Consider the following 22,014-nt stretch of genomic DNA (forward strand, 5'->3'; position numbering starts at 1 on the left):
GATAGCGCTTAACATTAGAGGTGCTGCTCAGGAAGATCCCATCCACTGATTTAATCCTAGAATCCTAGAGTTATAGGACCATAGAATATTTTGGGTTGGAAGGCATCTTAAAATCATCTTGTTCCAAACCCCCTGCCCTGGGCAGGGACACCTCCCACCAGACGAGGTTGCTCAAAGCTCCATCTGGCCTGGCCTTGAACTCCTCCAGGGATGGGGCAGCCACAGTTTCTCTGGGCAACCTGGGCCAGGGTCTCACCACCCTCACAGCAAAAAATTTCCTTCTAATATCTAATCTAAATCTCCTCTCTTTCAGTTTTAAACCATTACACCTCATCCTATCTCTCCACTCCCTCATAAAGAGTCCTTCTCCATCTCTCCTGTAGGCTCTTCAGATACTGGAAGGGTCTCAAAGTTCTCCCCGGAGCCTTCTCTTCTCCAGGCTGAAGAACCCCAACTCTCTCAGCCTGTCCTCACAGGCTCGAGCCCTGGCAGCATCTTTGTGGCCTCCTCTGGACCCACTCCAGCAGGTCCACATCCTTTCTGTGCTGTGGTCTCCAAAGCTGGACACAATACTCCAGGTGGGGTCTCCCCAGAGTAGAGCAGAGGGGCAGAATCTCCCCCCTCACCCTGCTAGCCACGCTTCTTTTGATGCAGCCCAGGATGCGGTTGGCTTTCTGGGCTTTCGGCACTCATTGCCAGCTCACGTTCAACTTCTCATCAACCAACACCCTGAAGACCTTCTCCTCAGCGCTGTTCTCAATCCATTCTCTACCCGGCCTTTATATGTTCTCTGGATTGTGGTGACCCGGGTGCAGGACCTTACATTCTACCTGGTTGAACTTTGTGAGGTTTGCAAGGGCCCACCTCTCCAGCCTGTCCAGGTCCCTCTGGATGGCATTCCTTCCCTCCAGCGTGTCGACCATACCGCACAGCTTGGTGTCATCGACAACACCTGAGGAAAGCCACTCGTGACTGTTCACACTTGAACATCAGGCCATTGACAACAACCCTTTGAGTGTGGCCATCCATCCAGGCAATTACATATCAACTGAGTGGTCCATCTGTCAAATCCATGCCTCCCCAATTTAGAGACCAGGATGTCATGCGGGACAGTGCCAAACGCTTTGCACAAGTCCAGGTAGATGATGTCTGTTTCTCTCCCCTTACCAACCAATGCTGTAACACCATCGTAGAAGGCCACCAAATCTGTCAGGCATTATTTGCTCATGGTGAAGCCATTTTGGCTGCACCAATCACCTTCTTATTTTCCATGTGCCTTGGCAGAGTTTCCAGGAGGATCTGCTCCATGATCTTGCTGGGCACAGAGGTGAGACTGACCGACCTGTAGTTTCTCAGGACTTTTTTCCCTTTTTAATAGTAGGTGTTGTTTCCCCTTTTCCAGTCAGTGGGTACTTCACCAGACTGCCACCACTTCTCAAATATGATGGCTAGTGGGTTGGCAACTTCATCTGCCAGTTCTCTTAGGATCCATGAGTGAATCCCATCAGGCCCCATGGACTTGTGCAGCTTGATGCTCCTCAGTTGGTCTCAAACCTGCTCTTCTCCTACACTGGGCAGTACGTCATTCTCCTAGTCCCTGCCTTCAGCTTCTGCCACTTGGACAGAAGGTGGATCCCTTCTCTTCCAAGCAGTTACTGATCCTCACAGAGGGTCTCATGGTCAGAGAAACCCTGTTCCTGATACCAGCTGCACAACCAATTGTCGACCTACAGGATGTGTCCGCTTCTCCTCAAACCCAAGGATCTCTTGCAAAGTCCTCAGAAGAGGTTTTCAGGACTCTCCTGGACAAAGTGAATTGGAAGGAAGTTGTGGTGAATTCAGTGTTGACCCTGTTGTGAGCAGGAGGTGGGTCTAGAGACATCCCAAGCTCCCTTCACACTTGAACAGTCCCATGATAAACCTGTTGTCTCTGACAATGGCTACTGTGGTTCTTGCAGCCATTAACTCCTCATCTTGCATATGGGTCAGCACCAGGCATGGAAACCCTTGAGTCAGACCCTCACAGTGGTGTCATGGTGCCACCAGGGCCTGGAACATTGGAAGTTCATTGTGTCATTGTGGATGACAGCTTGTCCAGAGAGAACAGGCTCTCCTGACAGCCTGCAAGAGCTGTGCTTTGCAAGAGGATGACAAATGAGAGTGACACACGCGGAAAGGGATGGCATGAGGGTGATGATATTCCAACATCCCTGAGGTCCCTTGGAAACCCAGTAAAATCCAATAGGACTGGAAGAGCCCTAATCCTCTCAGGCAGCATTTGCAAGGTTGAGCTTATCAGTATGAAAGGCTGAGAGAGATGAAGTTGTTCAATTGTAGAGAAGAGAGGGCTTTGGGAAGAACTAAAAATGACCTTTCCACAACTACCAGTAGGTCATCAAGAAGGCGGATCCATGCTCTTCCCTGTGGTGTGTGAAGAAACACCATCAACCCATGAAACACTGCACTGTCCAGTACAAACATCCCACCTCTGCTCCCTCTTTCCTCACTGGCCGTGGCTTTGCAGCTGTTTCTGAGATGGCCACCATGGCTAATCCTGCATTGGAAAGAAATTGCGATAAAGAGCACGACCTTTGAGTATTTGTAGTGCCCTGGAGCCCCCCATGCTGTTCCCTTGGGAGGGACACCGCCATTGGGGTAGCCATCTGCATGCTAACATGGACAGCTGACAAAATGGAGCTTCAGTCCAGGGGGACCTTGAGAAACTCTGGGATTTGGGCAACAGAAGCCTCTGGAAGTTTCACAGGGAGAAGTGGCCAGAGCTGCATCGGGGGGAAGAATAACCCCGTAGATGAGGGCAGCCCGGGACCTGACTGGCTGGGCAGGGATCCTGAGGAGAAGGGCCTGGGCACTCCGAGGGATGCCATAGGAGCCAGTAGTGCACACTCACCAGGAACAAGAGCAGCTGCATGTGGGGCTGCGTTAGGAGGAGCGTGGATCACCCACCCCAGGGGAGCTGTCATCCCACTCCTCTGAAACCTGGCGTGGCCACCTCTGGACTCGTGTGGCCCTCTTTGGGGCTTCCTGTTCTTGACAAGCAGGGAGGACTGGAGAGTGTCCAGAGGAGCTCTGCCAAGAGGGGATTCATGGCCTCAAGACCATGAGGCCCCTTTCTGGGGAGGCTGAGGGACATGGGCTTCTCCAGCCTGGTGAAGTGGAGGCTCAGAGCATCACAGCCACAGTCTGGAACTGCTTGAAGGGGGGTTTCAGAGATGGTGGAGCTTTTCATAATGGATAAAAAAAAAACATGGGAAAGGAAGGATGTCACAAACTGTGTCTGGGGAGGTTAAGTCTAAAACTGAAGAGAAGGAGATGTCACTCCAAGGGCAGTGCTGTGGTCCAAGAGGGCAATCAGAGGGAGGCTGGACCAGCCCATGGCTTTCTCTTTCCAGGAACAGCCAGGGAGGATGGAGAGATATCAGGAAGGGTAGTGAGCTGTTGAGGTGAAACTGAAAAGACAATTGGGTGCCTTCAGAGACAGAGGTGCAGCTATGGGACACTGTAGGGCAGCCTGTGGTGGAGACCGTTGAGGGCCGTGGCAAGGCTGAAAGCCCCCAAAAGAGGTGACCTCTCTGTCACCATGGCTATTGTCTCTGCCACCAAAGCCTACCAGAAGGTCCCTTAACCTCACTCAGGAAGACCTCATGACCTCCTTGCCCCACCCAGAAGTGTCCTGCCATAGTCCTGCCCTTGGCATTGCACATCCCCACATCACACTGCCCCAGGAAGAGCCAGGTGTGAGGGACAAGATCTCCTTTCCCAGGGCCTGGGGGTCAGAGCCTGGCCCTTTGCCTTAATGGGACACAGTCAGGTTTCCTCAGCATCAGAGCCACCTTTAATTGTCCTTTACCTGCCTGTCCTTATTGCCTCCAGTTTTCTGCTCTAACGAGCCCCTGGGGAGGCTTTGTTGGGAATGGTCCTCACTGGGACCCATGAACACTCCCAGAAAGTGTTTCTTTTGGAGATGATGTCACAGCTTGACTTCTTGAGAGGTTTCTTCAGCTTCCTCTCAGTGTCTGAGGTTCATGGGCTCGGTACCAAACCCACCAGAGGGGTCATTAAACTGCCTCGGGCTGGTCCTCTGCTGCTGAGCTGGGCCGGGCTCTTGGGACAGAGGCAGCTCCTGGCAAGCGGGCAGAGCTGCAGAGAGACAGTTTTAGCCAGCGCAGCAGGGCTGAGGGAAGAGCTTCAGGCGCGAGGATGAGAGGATCAATGCGGAGAGAGGTTCAAGGCAGTTGGGAGTGGTAGGAGAGCTGAGAGCTGACGGTGGGACAAAGCTTCACAGCCCTCTCCACGGTGAGTCTTGGGCTGCAGGGCAATGGCCCTGCAGATCCTGAAGGGTTCTCCTCAGTCTGTCATCGCCCACAGCCTTTGGGCTCTCTCTGCAGTGCGGAGGAGGATGAGGGTGTGCTCCAGAGCAGGGCTTCCCTGCAGCACCCTCAGAGGGACAGGAGAGGATGGGTGCCTTGTGCTGGGGATGGTGCAGGGTGTGAAGGTGGGTGAGCAGCCAGGGGCTTAGTATAAACCTTGGATATTTTATATTGGTATGAGGAAGGATATAGATTCTTTTGTATTTTTATGTTAATTATTTAGTCGTCTTATACACTATATTTCAACCTCTGGGTTTCCTTTTTTTTTCCCAATTTCCTTCTTGGGTGGGAGGGATCATAGGATGTTAGAATAATTGTCTAAATGACAATAAATGTTTGTGGGTCCTTTGAACCATAGTAAGGTTTCAGCAGAAGCTCAGACACTGACCCTGCAGGTCCTGCCGTGCTGATGGTGTCCAAGCCCTATTCTAACCTGTGGGTCTCAAGGCAATGCAGTACATGAGGTGGGGGTAACGTTAACTCCCCATTAAGGACACCCCATCTTCTGGGCATCCAAAAGCTGACAGATACTGACTGAGGAGGGGAGTTTGCAGATCTGCACTTTGGAACTGGACTCCTCTGCTCTCCATGGGATCATCCTCCAGACCAAAGGGGTTCCAGCACAAAGCAGCTGAGAGCAGGAGTGATGGAGAGAGCAGCTCTCCTCCTTCTGCACTGTGGGTCTGTCCTGTTGCCTCCCAGGACTCTCAAAACAGCACTTGTAGTGTAGCAAAAATGCCAGGGATTTCTGCCTTCAGAAATGACTCCTCAGGTGGGACGGGGGCAACAGCAGAAAAATAAACACATACACAGAGACACACATCCTCCCTCTGAGCTCTGTTCTGCATCCAGGGGACCTGGGAGTGACAATGGTCAGAAGCTCTTTCCCATCAGGGGTAGATGTAACCTGTGACCACTCCTGGTTCCTCTCTGCCTGTTGCTGCACAGCATGACTGACTCCTCTGGAGCCCCCAGCAGAGTCCCCTGCTCCCCATTGCACCCTCAGCCAGCACCAACCAAGGATCACGCCAGGATCTGCACCAAGGTTTCCCTGGAAGGACAGAGGTCATTTGGGGGAGCGTAGTGCAACAAGTGGAAGAGGTTCTGCTCAGAGGTGTCTGTCCTGACTCTTCACTCTCTTTTCCTTTTTTGAACAGGCCCCCATGTGTACATGGAACAAATGTCCAAAGGCAGCTCCATCACTGTGTTCCTCCTCCTGGCATTTGCAGACACACGGGAGCTGCAGCTCTTGCACTTCTGGCTCTTCCTGGGCATCTACCTGGCTGCCCTCCTGGGCAACGGTCTCATCATCACTGCCATAGCCTGTGACCACCGCCTCCACACCCCCATGTACTTCTTCCTCCTCAACCTCTCCCTCCTCGACCTGGGCTCCATCTCCACCACTCTCCCCAAATCCATGGCCAATTCCCTCTGGGACACCAGGGTGATCTCCGACTCAGGATGTGCTGCACAGGTCTTTATTTTTGCCACCTTGATCTCAGCAGAGTTTTATCTTCTGACAGTCATGTCCTATGACCGCTACATTGCCATCTGTAAACCCCTGCACTACGGGACCCTCCTGGGCAGCAGAGCTTGTGTCCACATGGCAGCAGCTGCCTGGGGCAGTGGGTTTCTCACTGCTCTCCTGCACACGGCCAGTACATTTTCAATACCCCTCTGCCAGGGCAATGTCCCGGACCAGTTCTTCTGTGAAATCCCCCAGATCCTCAAGCTCTCATGCTCAGACTCAGACTATCTCAGGGAAGATGGGCTGATTATAGTTAGTGCCTCTTTCAACTTTGTGTTTTTTGTTTTCATTGTGTTCTCCTATGTGCAGATCTTCAGGGCCGTGCTGAGGATCCCCTCTGAGCAGGGACAGCACAAAGCCTTTTCCACGTGCCTCCCTCACCTGGCCATGGTCTCCCTGTTTATCACCACTGGTGTGTTTGTCTACCTGAAGCCCCCCTCCATCTCTTACTCATCCCTGGATTTGGTGCTGGCAGTTCTGTACTCGGTGCTGCCTCCAGCAGTGAACCCCCTCATCTACAGCATGAGGAACCAGGAGCTCAAGGATGCTCTGAGGAAACTGATCCCATGGACCTGGCACCATTAACAGCAATTTGGCTTCTCTGAGTAGTGCCCAGAATTCTTTTTTAATCCAGGGCTCTGCTTTTCCTTCATTGACAATACTTCTTAGAGGCAATTGCTTGGGTTCATTGCATTTGTTTTGTTTGTCCTGCTGTGTCTGATCCCTGAAGAACCAGGTGTCACCTCTTGTCACCTTGTGCAACAGAAGGGGATGTCCTGAGTGCAGAGAAAGACGGTTGGCTTCTCTTTGATACAGGTGAATAAAAAAACAAGTCTATGGAATTGGACTTTCCAAGTGTCTTTCCACCTTGTTTTCTTGCTGTGTTTGGGGGAGTAAAATCATGGTATCACAGGGATTTTATAGACACCAAGCACTCAGATATAGGATCACTTCTAGTGTAGAGGGGCAGTAGAGATGATGCCTGAGCTCCCAGACCCCTTCCTCGGGCCATCCCAGGTATGATGGGGCTGATGGCAGATCTCAGTCCATGTGGAAAAAAATCTGAAGTTGTCAGGAGAGGATGGGGACGCTACATGTACTCTGGGGTGGGAAGTGAATGGAAACAGAAAAGTTTAAATCTCAGAGAGCTAGAGGGGGGCTGGACTGGTCTGGGAAGTGCCCAGGAGAGGAAAGCCCCAATGGCAGCGGAGCTGTGTGACCATGCCAGGTGAGGACCTGCTCCAGTGGGCATGTGGGGCAGAGCCAGGTCTCCTGGAGAAGGAAGCAAGTCATGAGAGGGGCAGAGAGAGGAGCTGGTCTGTGCCATGTTCCCTGGCCATCCTGGGGAAGCTGCCCCAGGGCAAGGGGAGCGGAGCGTCCAACTGGGGGGCTGCTGGGGGTGGGGGCACAGAGGGTGGCCACGGGGACTGTGCTGGTGGGGACCTTTCCCCACCTCATGAACACACCCTGATCTGTGTGGTGCCTTCACCGCAGGGCTGTGGGGCCATGGTGGGCAGTGGGGCTTGTCCAGCCCCAGTGAGGAGGTCTCCTCCTCTTGCCCCACGCTCCCCAGCACAGTTTCAGCTGACAGGTGTTGCCACAGTCCCTGTGGGCTGGGTGTTGGGGGTCTCCATGTGTCCTGCTGGGATCCCATGCAGGGACCTGCCGTGTGTGTCTCTGCTTGGAGCTGGTCACCATGGCCTGGCTGCCCAGTCCCAGGAGATCCTGGCCAGGCTGAGCTTGGAGATGGGCTGTGATGGTCCTCACCCACAGCAGGAACTGAGCACCATTAGAGAAAGCTTCTCAGGGGACGAGTGCCTCACGCTGTGCTGGGTGCACGTGTGAGCCTTGGGCGGTGTCCTCACACTGAGATTCTTCGTGGTACAGAAGGGAAACCATCGTATCCCAAAGTAACTGGAGCTGGGTGGGAGCTGTGAGTGTTGCACAAAGGCTCACACACAGAAAGACTATTATAAAAAGAAAAAAAAACCTTTATTGGTCTCTACTGATCCCAGTGCAGTGGGGGTGCACACAGACAGGGCTCTGACACCCAATTCACCCAGCTCCAGTGCAGGTGAGTCCCCACTGGGGAAGGGAATTGTGGAAAAGAGGGCCAGCAAGGGGCTCTTTTGGGGGCTTCTCGAAGCCGGGGAAAGTGGCCTGTGCCGGGAACCAGCAGGTTGTGGGCGGCTGCTGAGGTGGTGTGGATGGAGCCAGCACCACCGGTGGCAGAGCTAAATGAGGCATAAACGGCGAGGCCACTTTCCCCCTCATAAAATAAGCCCGTTTTTAGGGCTGAGCAAGCAAGCAGCCAGTGGGCATCACGCAGGGCATCCCCTGGGAGCACCACGGCAAGGATGGGCTCCCTGGGCGGGAGAACGGGGCACGGCACGACAGTCAGGGCGCAGCAGTTTGCACGGCAGTTTGCACCGGAGAGCACTGAGAGACGGCCAACTCGGCCAGGAAACAACGGTGTCTGCTGGAAAGAAGAACCACGGCACCCGTGATCTCTGCACCCAGCACTTCGGATGCAGCTTCCCAGACGGCGCTCTCCTGGGAACACGCTGCCCCCCAGACGTGGGGCTGCAGAGTGTGCCCTGCTCTTAGGCCGGTGTCCCATGGCAGCGGTGAGCGCCTGTGGGAGCTGAGCCCTGGGAGAGGAGCTCCTCCGCTTAGGGATGGAGCTCAGGGAGGAGGGGAGCATGTTGAGGGCCATCAGGGGATGTGAGAGAGAGAGACGGATCCCTGGAGTTGCCGCCAGCCTCCCGGGATAGAAACCCAGCAGGCAGACAGAGCCCCTGCTCCAGAGAACTCCCTCTCCTCTCTCCGCCCCACGGAATGTGCTGACTTGGAGGAGAGGGGGCAATGGCAAGAGGTTCCTGCCCAGCCACTACCCCACCTTCCCAGATAGGTCACTGTCACAGGCGACTGGCTCCTGAAGGGAACAGAAGGCCCCATACGCAGACCAGAGCCGCTGCACAGGGAGGGATGCTGCCTCCCTGGGGCCCAGGTTATTGATGTAAGGAAGACCCTTCCCTCCCTGGTACGGCCCTCAGATCAAACCCCGTTTGATCTGTCAGGCAGTGACAAAGTCCTGTGAAGAAGTCCAGGGGCAACGAAGAGAGATCACAGAATCACAGAATCACAGAATCTTGGCGGTTGGAAGGGACCTTTGAGATCATCGAGTCCAGCCACATAAAAAAAAAAAAACAAAAACCACAACACACAAAAACAAACAAACAAGCAAAAAAAAAAACCAAAAAAAAAAAAAGCACCCACCAACTAAACCCCACACCCACAACCTCACACACAACACCCCACCGCAAACCAACAATCCCGGGCACTAGAGCATGCCCTGAAGAGCCATGTCTACACGTTTCTTAAATACCTCCAGGGATGGTGACTCCACCACCTCCCTGGGCAGGCTGTTCCAGTGCTTGACCACTCTTTCAGTAAAGTAATTCTTCCTAATATCTAATCTAAACCTCCCTTGCCGCAGCTTCATACCATTTCCTCTGGTCCTGTCGTTATTCCCTTGGGAGAAGAGGCCAACCCCTGCCTCTCTACAGTTTCCTTTCAGGTATTTGTAGAGGGCAATGAGGTCTCCCCTCAGCCTCCTCTTCTCCAAACTAAACATGCCCAGGAGATGTCGGGACCTTGGGTCGACTGGTCGAGGGATCAGGAGCACAAGTCGTGTTCTCCTCTGTCCCTCCAGTTGCAGGAATGAGGAGGGGGTCAATAGGAAGAGCCAGCAGATCAGTGCCTTGCTCCGAGCCTGGTGCTGCCGGCAGGGCTTTGGGTTCTTTGACCACGGCTTGATTTCCAAGACACCAGGCCTGCTGGTAACGGGCAGGAATAGCTTATCTCACAGGGGGAAAGGGTTCTAGGACAAGAGTTACCAGGGCTCATGGAGAGAGCTTTAAACTAGATTCAAATGAGGATGGGGATGTAACTGGGCTTGCTCCAGAGCTGCCTGGGCGTTGTAGGTCAGCACTTGTGGGACAGCAGGTGAGTATTTTTGAGAGCCAGAAGGCCTACCACCCCTCAAGGGTGAAAACTACACACTCAGCTCCCTCTCTGAAATGCCTGTAACCATCGCATGCAGCGTGGGGAATAAACAGGAATAACTGGAGATCTGTGTGCGATCACAGGGCCATGATCTCGTTGCAGTTACAGAGACACGGTGGGATGGCTCGCCTGGCTGGAACACTGTTGGGGATGGCTACGTACTTTTCAGGAGAAAACAGGCCAGCGGGGCGAGGTGGTGGAGTTGCTCTCTATTTGGGGGAGCAGCTGGAATGGATGGAGCTCTGCCTGGGAGTGGGTAAGGAGAGAGGTGAGAGCTTGTGGGTGAGGATTAAGGGGCAGGCTGGCAGGAGAGACACTGTCGTGGGTGTTTATTACAGGCCACTTGATCAAGACAGGGAAGCTGATGAGACCTTCTGCAGACAGATGGAAATAGCCTCACGATCACAGGCCTTGGTTCTCATGGGGGACTTCAGTCACCCCGAGACCTGTTGGGAAGGGCACACAGCCCGGCATGTACGGTCCTTTTTGACTCAGGTGGTGAGGAGCCAACAAGGGGAGGTGTACTACTGGACCTAGGACTGACAAACAAAGAGGGACTGCTGGAGGACATTAAGGTTGGGGGCAGCCTTGGCAGCAGTGATCATGAACAGATAAAGTTTAGGATCGTGGGTAGTATGCGCAAAACAGCAAGTAGCATTGCAACCTCGGACTTCAGGAGGGCAAATTCTCTCATCTTAAAGAACAGGAAGTGATTGAAAGTGGTCAACACGGAAGTGGTCGACACGGATTTACCAAGGGTAAATCATGCTTGACAAATCTGGTAGCCTTCTGTGATGTTATTAGTGGATGGCTGGATGAGGGGAGAGCAGCAGATGTGGGCTAGCCCCACCAGAAGTGTGGGCTAGACGAGGGGGCAGTGAGGTGGATTGAGAACTGGCTCTGTGACAGAACTCTGAGGGTTGTAATTAATGGAGCGGGGTCAAGTTGGAGGCCTGAAACCAGTGGTGTCCCCCAGAAGTCAATACTTGTTCCAGTCTTTTTCAACATATTCATCAATGACCTGGAAGAGGGGACAGAGTGTATCCTCAGCAAGTTTGCTGATGATACCAAACTGGGAGGGCTGGCTGACACTCTAGAGGGCTGTGCCGCCATCCAGCGTGACCTGGACAGGCTGGAGAGCTGGGCAGAGAGGAACCTAATGAGGTTCAACAAGGGCAAGTGTAGGGCCCTGCACCTGGGGAGGAAGAATGCCAGGCACCAATACAGGTTAGGGATGGACCTGCTGGAAAGCACTTCTGAGGAGAAGGATCTGGGAGTCCTGGTAGAGAGTAAACTATCCATGAGACAGCAATGTGCCCTTGTCACCCAAAAGGCCAATAGGATCCTGGGCTGCTTAGGGAAGAGTGTGGCCAGTAGGTGGAGGGAGGTCATTCTCCCCCTCTACTCTGCACTGGTGAGGCCACAGCTGGAATACTGCGTCCAGTTCTGGGCTCCCCGGTTCAAGAGAGACAGGGAACTGTCGGAGTGGGAGATGGACCCGGAGTAACGATGAGTCTCAATATGAGTATGGTCATTCTCACTTTATTCAAGTTCACACAGAGTATATAAAGACAGACAAGCAGAGCACGCGCTAGCGACAGCTATACGATTGGCTTACAGTCTCTGTTCAGGCGCCTAGAGCGCTCACACAATTAGTGCAGACCTCTTGTCCACGCGCAGCAGATGTTTCTCTATCTCCCGGAGGCAATACCACTTATCACTTACTTATCACGTAGCTACTTCTTCACACTTCTGTTTCTCAAGGAGAGTTCACAGCCTCCTCCGGGCTTTCATCCCTATCAAAGACTGGTTGCTCATTGTAATCAAGTCATGCCCTTTTTCACTCAGCCATTCCTCCACAATTCCCCTTTCTTGTTTTTGAGCAATCCAGGCTTGGTTTACTACTTTTAACATAGCTCTCTTAATACAACTAAGCACTAAACATAAGCACAGACCTATAATCATAAGGGTTATTATAATGTGCAAGACTTCAACAAGCAAGCCTACTAACCATTGTGGCATATTCCCAAACAAGTTAGTCAGCCACCCATCTAAAAACCCATGGTTTTGATGAATTTTGTTTGCATGCTCTTTTAACCACTGCAACTGTTTATGAATTGATTCGCTGTGATCGGACAAATTCATACAGCACATGCCTTCAAAATCCTCGCAACCATGACCTTGAGCTAATAGCAAAAAGTCAATTGCCGCTCTATTCTGCAAAATTGCGTGGCGTAAGCTATTTTGATCTCCTAACAGAGTTTCTATTAACTCAGTGGTGACTTTAGCTTGTTTTTCAGCCCAACAAGCTAACCGTCCTATCTCCTTCAAAGCTCTGCCTGCTGCTGCCCCAGGTACAAACAAGGATAAAAACACTCTCTCAGTGGGATTGAGTAAAGTAACTTCATCATTGCAATTGGGTGGGAGACCCGTGACCGCCCGTTTCGTACGTGCGGCGTTTTCTCCCTTGGTCACATTTTTCCACCAGTTTTGATTTGGGGCCAACAACGTTAATTTGCCAAGATAACATGGACCACCTATCACATTTTTCGGAATTCCCTGCCATGCCCTGTCACCACATATCAAAAACACGTCTGGCGGCAAGGCTTTTGGGGTGCCATTGTTCCAAATTTGCTGTTCCCCTTTTGTTCCAACCCCAAGGGCTCCCAGTCCTTGCTTTGATGTGTCATTTGTGCCACAAAATGCACCTTTATATCTATAGTCATAGTAGTTTGCTTTCGGAGTGACGTTTGTCCACCCCATCCAATTAAATGATCGATAATAATTTACGCCAGTAAAGGCAGGTCCTCCAAAAAATATGCAGGTTTGAGTCCAGTTCTGGGAGACATTTCCAATTCTCATTGATCCTAACAGTTCTAATTCTTGAGGGTCCCAAGGCAGCGTAACATTCAGGCTATTAAGGAGCGTGGCACTACAATTACTAACGCTCTGAGAATTAGTGCAGTTCTGCTTACTATACTTGCTAAAGTCTTCTACCTTAAAACCAGGTACTCCTATCAAACATGTCTGAAAAGGCTCTGTAGCAGAGGCAAGCGATAGACAAAAGGCTTGTTGTCCTGTCTTATTCGCCCAGGTGACCCACATGTTTTCCCTAGGTTCAATCTTGTGGAGGGTCATTACCACCGGGATCAATATCTCCAGGGTCAGGATCTTGAACATCTTGGTTGTCAGGTGGATCATGTCGAGTCAGAGCAGGTTTTACAGCTCGACTGGGCACCCACACTGGACTGCAATCTGTGGAGACACACATATAACCTCGACCATTAAATATAACAGGAACAGGCCCCATCCAAATTCCAGAGACTGGATCTTTATACATCACTTTGAGTTGCGGGAGTATTGTTGTACTATTGAACTTAAGGTTTTGATGGTGAATCATCACTGGCGGTTCCTCTCGATCACCCACGAGACAGAGAAAGTTCAACGTAAAGAGCACACGATGTAGCCTTTGCTGAGCATCTGTCTCTACTCCCTTTTGTTTACCTAGATAGTCCTTCAATACTTGATGAGTGCGTTCCACTAATCCTTGTCCCGTAGGCGAATGTGGGATCCTGTCGTGTGATTGACCCCCCATCTTAGCAAAAACTTTCTAACCTTTTGACTAATATAAGCAGGCCCATTATCAGTTTTAATGCATTCAGGCACTCCTAATACAGCAAAGCAAGCGTTTACATACATGATGTGCCTTTTCTCCGGGCAATGCGGTTGCCCAGATCATTTTTGAAAATGTATCAATGGTCACATGTACATACTTCAAGCGACCAAACTCTGGGATATGTGTGACATCCATCTGCCATAACTCTAACGCCTTTAATCCTTTTGGGTTCACTCCTAACCCTATTCCTGGGCCGTGGCTCCCACATTTCGGGCAGGCTTGGATAATGCCTCGAGCCTCATTTTCTGTTAAATTAAATTGTCTTTTTAGCCCTTTTGCATTTTGGTGAAAATTCTCATGACTCTGCTTAGCTTGTTGAAATTTATCCACAGGAGGCACATGACACACTGGACTAACCAGGCTGTCAGCAAGTTGATTGCCCTGGCCTAGTCCAAGGTCTAGCTGATGACTATGAATATGGATGACACAACAGGCAGCTGTTCTTTGGTCAAGTATAGATCGCAACCGAATAAACAAACTCCCCAGCCTAGGATTAGCTGTCTCTCTAAGTAGAGCGTCTTCCAGGCGTGGCACTATTCCAGCCACATATAATGAGTCTGTTACTACATTCAAGGGAGTGCTTAGCCAATTGTTCAAGGCCCAAACTACTGTGGTTAGTTCCAACGTTTGAAGGGAATCTCGGGGTTGTCCCTCTATGATATGCTGACACCATTGATTTCTTTCCTGCCAAACACAGGCTGCACGCCGCAAGCGTTTGCCCGCATCTGTATACACAGTGATACCATCTGACAATGGGTCTCTCCGTACCTTGGGTCTTTCTAGCCATTGATTTCTTTTTAAAACTTGCCATAATTTCCCTTGTGGCTGTTGTGAATGCACTCTCCCACTATAGCCTAACAAGGCTTCTTGCATGGCAGCGTCATTACGCAGCCACCATTGTAAATCTAAGGCGCTAACAGGTATGCTAATATCCTCTGGTTCTTTACCACTGATTTCTATGATTCGTGATCTTCCTTTTCGTATCAATTCACCTACTGCTTCAGTTCGCGTTTGAATGCTCGTTTTTGGTTGTACACTTAAGAACACCCATTCTAAGACATTGAACACATCCTCTTTTGTTACTTTCCCTTCGCATTTGATCCCTTCGCATTTGTCAGTGGCATCACCAAAGGAGGAGAAGAGAGAGGCAAGTTCCCCCTTTTTGTTTTGCCATTGACAAATGACTGCGTATGGTGAATCTTTGCCATTACATATTATCAAAGACACTGGCAACATTAAAATGCATCGAGATGACCACGTCGATTGCAGTTTTTGTGCAATTTGTTGTAGTGCTGCTTCCTGCGTTGCCGTCAGAGTAACGCTGTTGGCTGGATGATTGCCTCTCAATAATTCTGTTAAGGGTGCAATGTCGGTATTGGAAATGCCAACACAGTTCCGCACCCATTGAATGTCTCCAAGCAGGGTTTGGACATCAGTCAGTGTGCACAATTGAGTCGCAAACTCGGTTTTTTGTGGTCGAATCTTGGAGTCTATGATAAACCATCCGAGATATTTCCAGGGAGCTGTGCGCTGTACCTTTTCGGGTGCAATAACAAGTCCTTTTCTTGATAATATGTTGGTTAATGGTCGCACAGACTCTTCAGTGAAAGGCTCCTTTTGACAACAGAGAATATCATCCATATAATGATAGATTATTGTGTTCGGCCATTGGTTCCGAAGTGGTTGCAGTGCCCATGCCACTCGGCTTCCAGTTTCCCGTACAGGCTTTCGTAGCATGAGTATTCTTTTGACACTTGTCGCACCATACGGCACCGTGACAGTTGGTTCTAACATGGCCAGACTCACCACAGCGGAAACAACTTCCACGGAAGGGCTGTCCAGGCAGCCGTCCTTGCTTCTGTTGGACAACTGCGGCTAAAGGCTGCATGACCTCTCGGACAGCTCCTTGAACTGCTGCAGCGACTGTGGTGTTTTGTTTTTGAGCTTCAGACCTTTCTACTCTTAATAACATTTCTTCAACGCCTGCTCCTTTTGGTAAACTGGCTAAAATTTTCTTGGTGGTCTTATTGGCGTTGTCGAAAGCCAATACTTTGATCATCTGTTTTTTGCCGTTGTCATCTAAATCAGGGTGATTCATGATTGCTTCCCACAGTCGGTCAACAAAGTTACTATATTTTTCTGTAGTTCCTTGCATCATGGTACCAAATGACGTGATAGTAGATCCTGGGAGGCCGAGAAGCGCCTCCAGGGCAAGTTCTGCCGATCGCTGTAAGAGGTTTGCTGGAAACGTCAACTGTACTTGCAAGTCACTAAATTTTCCGTGTCTTGCGAACATCTCTGCCGTGACTCCACGGAGGAGCATGAATGCCTTCTCCCTGGGCAGAGGGGGCCTGGCCACCGCCGAGAGAGAGCTGGCAGGGCTGGGAGGGCTGAGTGGCCACACGGTGGCGGTAGCAAAAGGCTAGCGAGGGTGGCGTCAGGCCTGTGGGAGCAGGCTGATTTAGAGCCTCTGGCAATTGCTACCTCCCAAAGTTTCACACCAGTGCCAAATTTCTGTAACACTTTGTTTTTCAATAAGGAATTTATAAGATATTGTGGAAGGCCATTAATTTTAAGTGTGGTGTCTGTTGAGCCAACCTACTTTGGTTGCAGCGATTCTAAACTGATATTTTAGCAGGAGAAAATAAATCCAGACCTCGCCACTCTTGCAGCGTTATCACCCTGTTATGGTCTGAGAAACCCACAGTGATTTACTGTCGTTTAGACAATTACTCTGTCACTCAATGACCTCTCCCTACCCGGGAGAGGGAAAAACAAGGAAGCCCAAGTGTTGGAATATGAACAGATTTAGTAGAGTAAGACTAGATAATTAACATTAATAACACTGACGAATCAGCATTGATCCTGATATCGATATAAAACACACAAAGACTATTCCCAGCCCGTTCTGTCCTCAGGAAGCCGTGCCCTTCCCGCAAGGACAGCCAGTGTGGAACCCTGCGAGCGCTGCGGCTTTGGGAGGAAGGGAAGGGCTCAGGGCTCCGGCACCGGGGCAAGGAGTTCTCTGGACCCGCCACCATCAAGGGAGAGAGAGTGAGTGCGCTCTATGCACCAAACTTTCTAATTTCTATGGAATGTGCCATTCCTGGTATGAAATAACCCTGTTGGCAGCTTGGGGCAAGTGCCCGGGTCTCGCTCCTCCTCATCCCCGCACCCGAGGAGCGCGAAAACACTTGAGACCTTGAAACCCGCACCCCAGAGCTGGCTGTAAAGTAAATATTGTCACCAGATCAGACACTAGAGTCTTCTAAAAGCACAGTTTTCCCAGGCATTAGAAGAGAAATCAGTCCTGTGTCGCTCAAGCCAGGACGCGCCCAAGCGCAGGCGCAGAACGGTAAATTCTCACGTGCCCACAACCCGGCTCTCGGCGGAGCTGTGTCCCAGAACTTAGTGACAGAAAGATTCTCATTTGTGGGGTGACATCTTGGCCCCGTTAACGTCAGCGGCAGAAATCACACTGCCTTCAGCAGGGGTTTCACCGTTACAACACATTTCTTTGAGGGTGTGGCAGCTCTTATTACTCTAAACGCCGTAAGGCCTCGTCCTTCCTACAGCCCCAGACCGCACACCATTTTAAGGATAAAAGACTGCCTTTCCTAGCATAAAAAGCATCACCCCTTAGTTCCTTTTAACGTGTTTTTTTCTACTGCTGGCAGCCAGCATGTATCCATACTCACCTGAGGAGGTATAAATGACAGGCAGGAGAAGACAGAGGACAGCAGAGGGATGCTGGAGCACCGCTGGGCCGTGGCAGACCCGCCTCACCTGCAGGTTCCCACTGCCCCTCAAATCACAGTCAGCTTTGCAGGTGCAGCCGCCTCGGCCAAAGCGCACTGTTCTTTCTTCTGCAGCGTAACACAAGCTTAAATTCTTGCAGTGTTGTCTCAGCGCCTGCCTGTAATCTGTGGTTGGGCTTTTGGTTTGTCACTTGTACACCTGAAGAGCCCGTTCTCATCAGGGTTTCATTAGATGGAATCGAGGGGTGCTGTACCTCACATTTCTGAGGAATGGGAGTTGTAGCTACTTGGAGAGAGACAAAGAACTTACCCAGATGCACCTTTGCACACGCATGGAAATACTTAGCTACTGTTTGTCAGAGGCGCATTCTATAGACTTGACATAGATAAAGGGATCACGGGTTTAATTGACAGGGCTTTAAACTAGTTGGGAGGGGGGTGATAGGTTTGGGAGTAACACACCACGGTTGGAGTGACAGGGTGCTAGTAAGGGCCTTCAGCCTGGCTCCCTGAGCCAAGCTGGATACCCTTCACTACAATCAAAGTCTTATGGTGATGAGCCAGCAGCTCCCAGGCTAGATGCGGTACACAGAGAAACACCTGATGGACACTCCAGGGGGTACTCCCTTAAGAAGGCAATGCAGCCAACAGCCCAGCCCAGCCGAAGTGCCTCTACACCAATGCACGCAGCATGGGCAGCAAACAGGATGAGTTGGAAGCTACTGTGCTGCTGGAAAGATAGGATATAGTGGCCATCACTGAAACCTGGTGGGATGAATCCCATGACTGGAGTGTGGCTATTGAGGGCTATAGGTTGTTCAGAAGAGACAGGCGAGGAAGGAGGGGTGGAGGTGTTGCCCTTTATATCAAGGAATGGATAGAGAGTGAGGAGATGTCCCTAAATTCTTCCCTGGTGTCAGATGAGAGAGTTGAGAGCCCGTGGGTGAGAATTAAGGGGCAGGCCAATATGAGGGATGCGGCGATTGAGAGACGGGACACAGCTTGATGCAAGCAGAATGTCAATTTATTGTATACAATTATTTCTTTATATATGCTTACATTGACTGTGTGTTTTAAACAGATTGGTTCTTTTGCACATATGCTGCTCATGCGGCTGCATCAGATTGGTCAGTGATATACTGTCACGCTAGCAAACATATCTTATCTTGAGGAGATAGTCCTTAAGGCCTTCTTTGGCAGGGCGCCAGGGTGTCTGGAACTTGCTTATCTCAGTGTTGTAACATTTGTCAAGTTTCTGTTTTCAGGCCCTTGTTTAGTCTTTTTATGGTCATGACTTCCTTCAGTTTCCCATGGTTTATGGCCTACAAGTTCCAGCACATCCCCGCTAATTAATTGAGCAGTACTTGGGGTCCTGCTCTTCAGGCCTCGTCCCACAGAGGGACACTATTGTGGGTGTTTATTACAGACCACCTGACCAGGATAGAGAAGTTGATGAGGCCTTTACAACCAGCTCCAAGTAGCCTCACAATCGCGGGCCTTATTTCTTGTGGGGGACTTCAATCACCCAGATATCTGCTGGAAAGGCTACACAGCCAGGAACATACAATCTAAGAGGTTCCTCCAAAATATTGATGATAACTTCTTAACCCAACTGGTGGAAGAGCCTACAAGGGGAGAGGCATTACTGGACCTAGTACTGACGAACAAAGAGGGACTGGTGGATGACATCAAGGTTGAGGGCAACCTAGGCTGCAGTGACCATGATAAGAGTTCAGGATCGTGGCTAACATACAAAACCCAATAAGCAAGACTGAAACCTTGGATTTCAGGAGGGCTAACTTTGTCCTTTTCAGGAAACTGCTAGGTGAAGTTCCATGGGTTAGGGCTCTGGAAGGCAAGGGGGCTCAAGAAAGCTGGGAAATATTCAAGCATTGCCTTCTCCAGGCTCAGGAACAGTGCATTCATAAAGAGCAAGAAATCGAGCAAGGGAAGCAGGAGACCTGAGTGGTTGAGCAGGGACCTTCTGAAAAAAAATTAAGTGGAAGAAGGAGTTTTACACCAAGTGGGAGAAGGGACTGACCACCTGGAAGGCTTACAGAGATGCTGTTAGACTATGTAGGGAAGAAACAAGGAAAGCCAAGGCCTCCTTGGAAGTAAAATTGGCAAGAGATGTCAAACTTAACAAGAAGGGGTTCTTCAATTACATTGGAGGCAAAAAGAAAACTAAAGAAAATGTGGGCCTGCTGATGAATGAGTCGGGTGCCTTGGTAACAGAGGATGCTGGGAAGGCTGAGTTGCTGAATGCCTTCTTTGCCTCAGTCTTTACTGCTCGGGCCAACCCCCAAGAGCCATGGACTTTGGATGAATCAGAGAAAGTTTGGACTAAGGAAGATCTTCCCTTGGTGGAGGAGGACCAAGTTAGAGATCAGTTAAGAATGCTGGACATCCACAAGTCCATGGGTCCAGATGGGATACACCCGAGAGTGCTGAGGGAGCTGGCAGAAGTCATTGCAAGACCACTCTCCATCATCTTTGAGAGGTCCTGGAGAACAGGCGAGGTGCCCAAGGACTGGAGAAAGGCCAATGTCATCCCAGTCTTCAGAAAGGGCAAGAAGGAGGACCCGGGAAGTTACAGACTGGTCAGCCTCACCTCCATCCCTGGAAAGGTGATGGAACACCTCATCCTGGGCGTCATCTCAGAGCATATGGAGGGAAAGCAAGCCATCAGAAATAGTCAACATGGCTTTATCAAGGGAAGGTCATGTCAGGCTAACCTGATAGCCTTCTATGATGTCATGACTGGTTGGATAGATGAGAGGAGGGCGGTCGATATTGTCTACCTTGACTTCAGCGAGGCTTTTGACACCGTCTCCCACAGCATTCTCATAGGCAAGCTTAGGAAGTGTGGGTTAGATGAATGGATAGTTAAGTGGTTTGAAAACTGGCTAACAGACAGAACCCAGAGGGTTGTGATTAGGGGCACAGAGTCCAGCTGGAAGTCTGTAACGAGTGGTGTTCCCCAGGGGTCAGTACTGGGTCCAATCCTCTTCAATATGTTCATCAATGACCTGGTTGAAGGGATGGAGGGTACCCTCAGCAAGTTTGGTGACGACACAAAACTGGCAGGGGTGTCTGACACCCCAGAAGGCTGTGCTGCCATCCAGCGAGACCTGGACAGACTGGAGAGCTGGGCCAAGAGAAACCTAATGAAATTTAACAAGAGCAAGTGTAGGGTGCTGCACCTGGGGAGAAATAACCCCCTGCACCAGTACAGGTTGGGGACTGACCTGCTGGAGAGCAGCTCTGAGGAAAAAGACCTGGGAGTTCTTGTGGATAACAGGATGATCATGAGCCAGCAATGTGCCCTTGTGGCCAAGAAGGCCAATGGCATCCTGGGGTGCATCAAGAAGAGCGTGGCCAGCAGGTCGAGGGAGGTCATCCTGCCCCTCTACTCTTCCCTGGTGAGGCCCCATCTGGAATACCGTGTCCAGTTCTGGGCCCCTCAGTTCAAGAAGGACAGGGAACTGCTGGAGAGGGTACAGCAAAGGGCCACAAAGGTGATTAAGAGCCTAGAGCATCTCTCTTACGAAGAGAGGCTGAGGAACTTGGGTCTTTTTAGTCTAGAGAAGAGAAGGCTGAGGGGGGACCTGATCAATGCTTATAAATACTTAAAGGGAGGGAGTCAGGAGGAGGGGGCTGGTCTTTTCTCAATGGTGCCCAGTGACAGGACAAGAGGAAATGGGCACAAACTTGAATATAAGAAGTTCCACCTGAACACGCGGAGAAACAGCTTTACTGTGAGAGTGGTGGAGCACTGGAACAGGCTGCCCAGAGGGGCGGTGGAATCTCCTTCTCTGGAGACATTCAAAAACCGCCTGGACAAGATCCTGTGCAACCTGCTCTAGGTAGACCCACTCTGGTGGAGGGGTTGGACTTGATGATCTCCAGAGGTCCCTTTCAACCCCATATGATTCTATGATTCTATGACATAATGCACAATACTAAGATTGCAGCATTTCATAAAATCTGCAAGTATGTAGTTCAAAATATTTCCAGGAGATACATTTAAAACTGCCAGGAACAGGAAGGCTCGGTCTCAATATTTTAGTTGGCAGTATTTTTTTGTAATTGTGACCTTTTAAAGCAATGTATAAATTCAAGATGAACCGATGTCATAAAGTTGGGCAAGTAAGGAACTGACTTCTATAAACTCCCTGACTGGATTCCGAGCATCTGAGTCTTGCTGTGAAATGTGTAAAAAGTACCTAAAGCCCATATTTATGTTGGATACCAGAGAGTCAGTGATCGAGCTTTTCAGTGATTGCTATCACTTTCTTTTTAGCTGCTCTTTATTATATATCCTCCACTGAGTACTTATTTTCCCCAGGTAGCTGGAATTCCAAGATTTTTGGTCATCAGTCAAATCCTGCAGAACGATAGAAAGAAAAAGGACTCTGAGGCAGCTGATATAGATCTGATGGCCTGCAGTTCTCACATAAACAATATTTCTTTAAACAGATAAACTGACTTCAGCAAGAGAAGTGGAAGTTCAGAACTGCTGCTGTGGTCTGGCAGTGGGATCTCTCCGTGTGAGATGGTGGCGAGCGGAGCCTCACTCATAACGTCTTTGGAGTG

At 50.4% G+C, this 22,014-nt stretch overlaps 1 protein-coding gene across 1 annotated transcript; it reads left to right on the forward strand.

Moving 5' to 3' along the window:
* The first annotated feature begins 5,568 nt into the window (after positions 1 to 5,568).
* Positions 5,569 to 7,148, forward strand: LOC141478621 (olfactory receptor 14J1-like). Its single transcript, XM_074167648.1, has 2 exons — positions 5,569 to 6,473; positions 6,944 to 7,148. Exons 1-2 carry the CDS (start codon positions 5,569 to 5,571, stop codon positions 7,146 to 7,148), a joined length of 1,110 nt encoding a protein of 369 aa, XP_074023749.1.
* Positions 7,149 to 22,014: the final 14,866 nt, after the last annotated feature.

Source organism: Numenius arquata, unplaced genomic scaffold (assembly GCF_964106895.1).
Source record: "Numenius arquata unplaced genomic scaffold, bNumArq3.hap1.1 HAP1_SCAFFOLD_466, whole genome shotgun sequence".
In the NCBI taxonomy this organism is placed as follows: Eukaryota; Metazoa; Chordata; class Aves; order Charadriiformes; family Scolopacidae; genus Numenius; species Numenius arquata.

Bases quoted from the DNA above. Each gene is read 5' to 3' on its own strand.
- LOC141478621 (XM_074167648.1), top strand. From the start codon at position 5,569: ATGTCCAAAGGCAGCTCCATCACTGTGTTCCTCCTCCTGGCATTTGCA. The intron at 6,474-6,943 runs ACTGATCCCATG...AGGTATGATGGG, and splicing joins CTCAAGGATGCTCTGAGGAA to GCTGATGGCAGATCTCAGTC.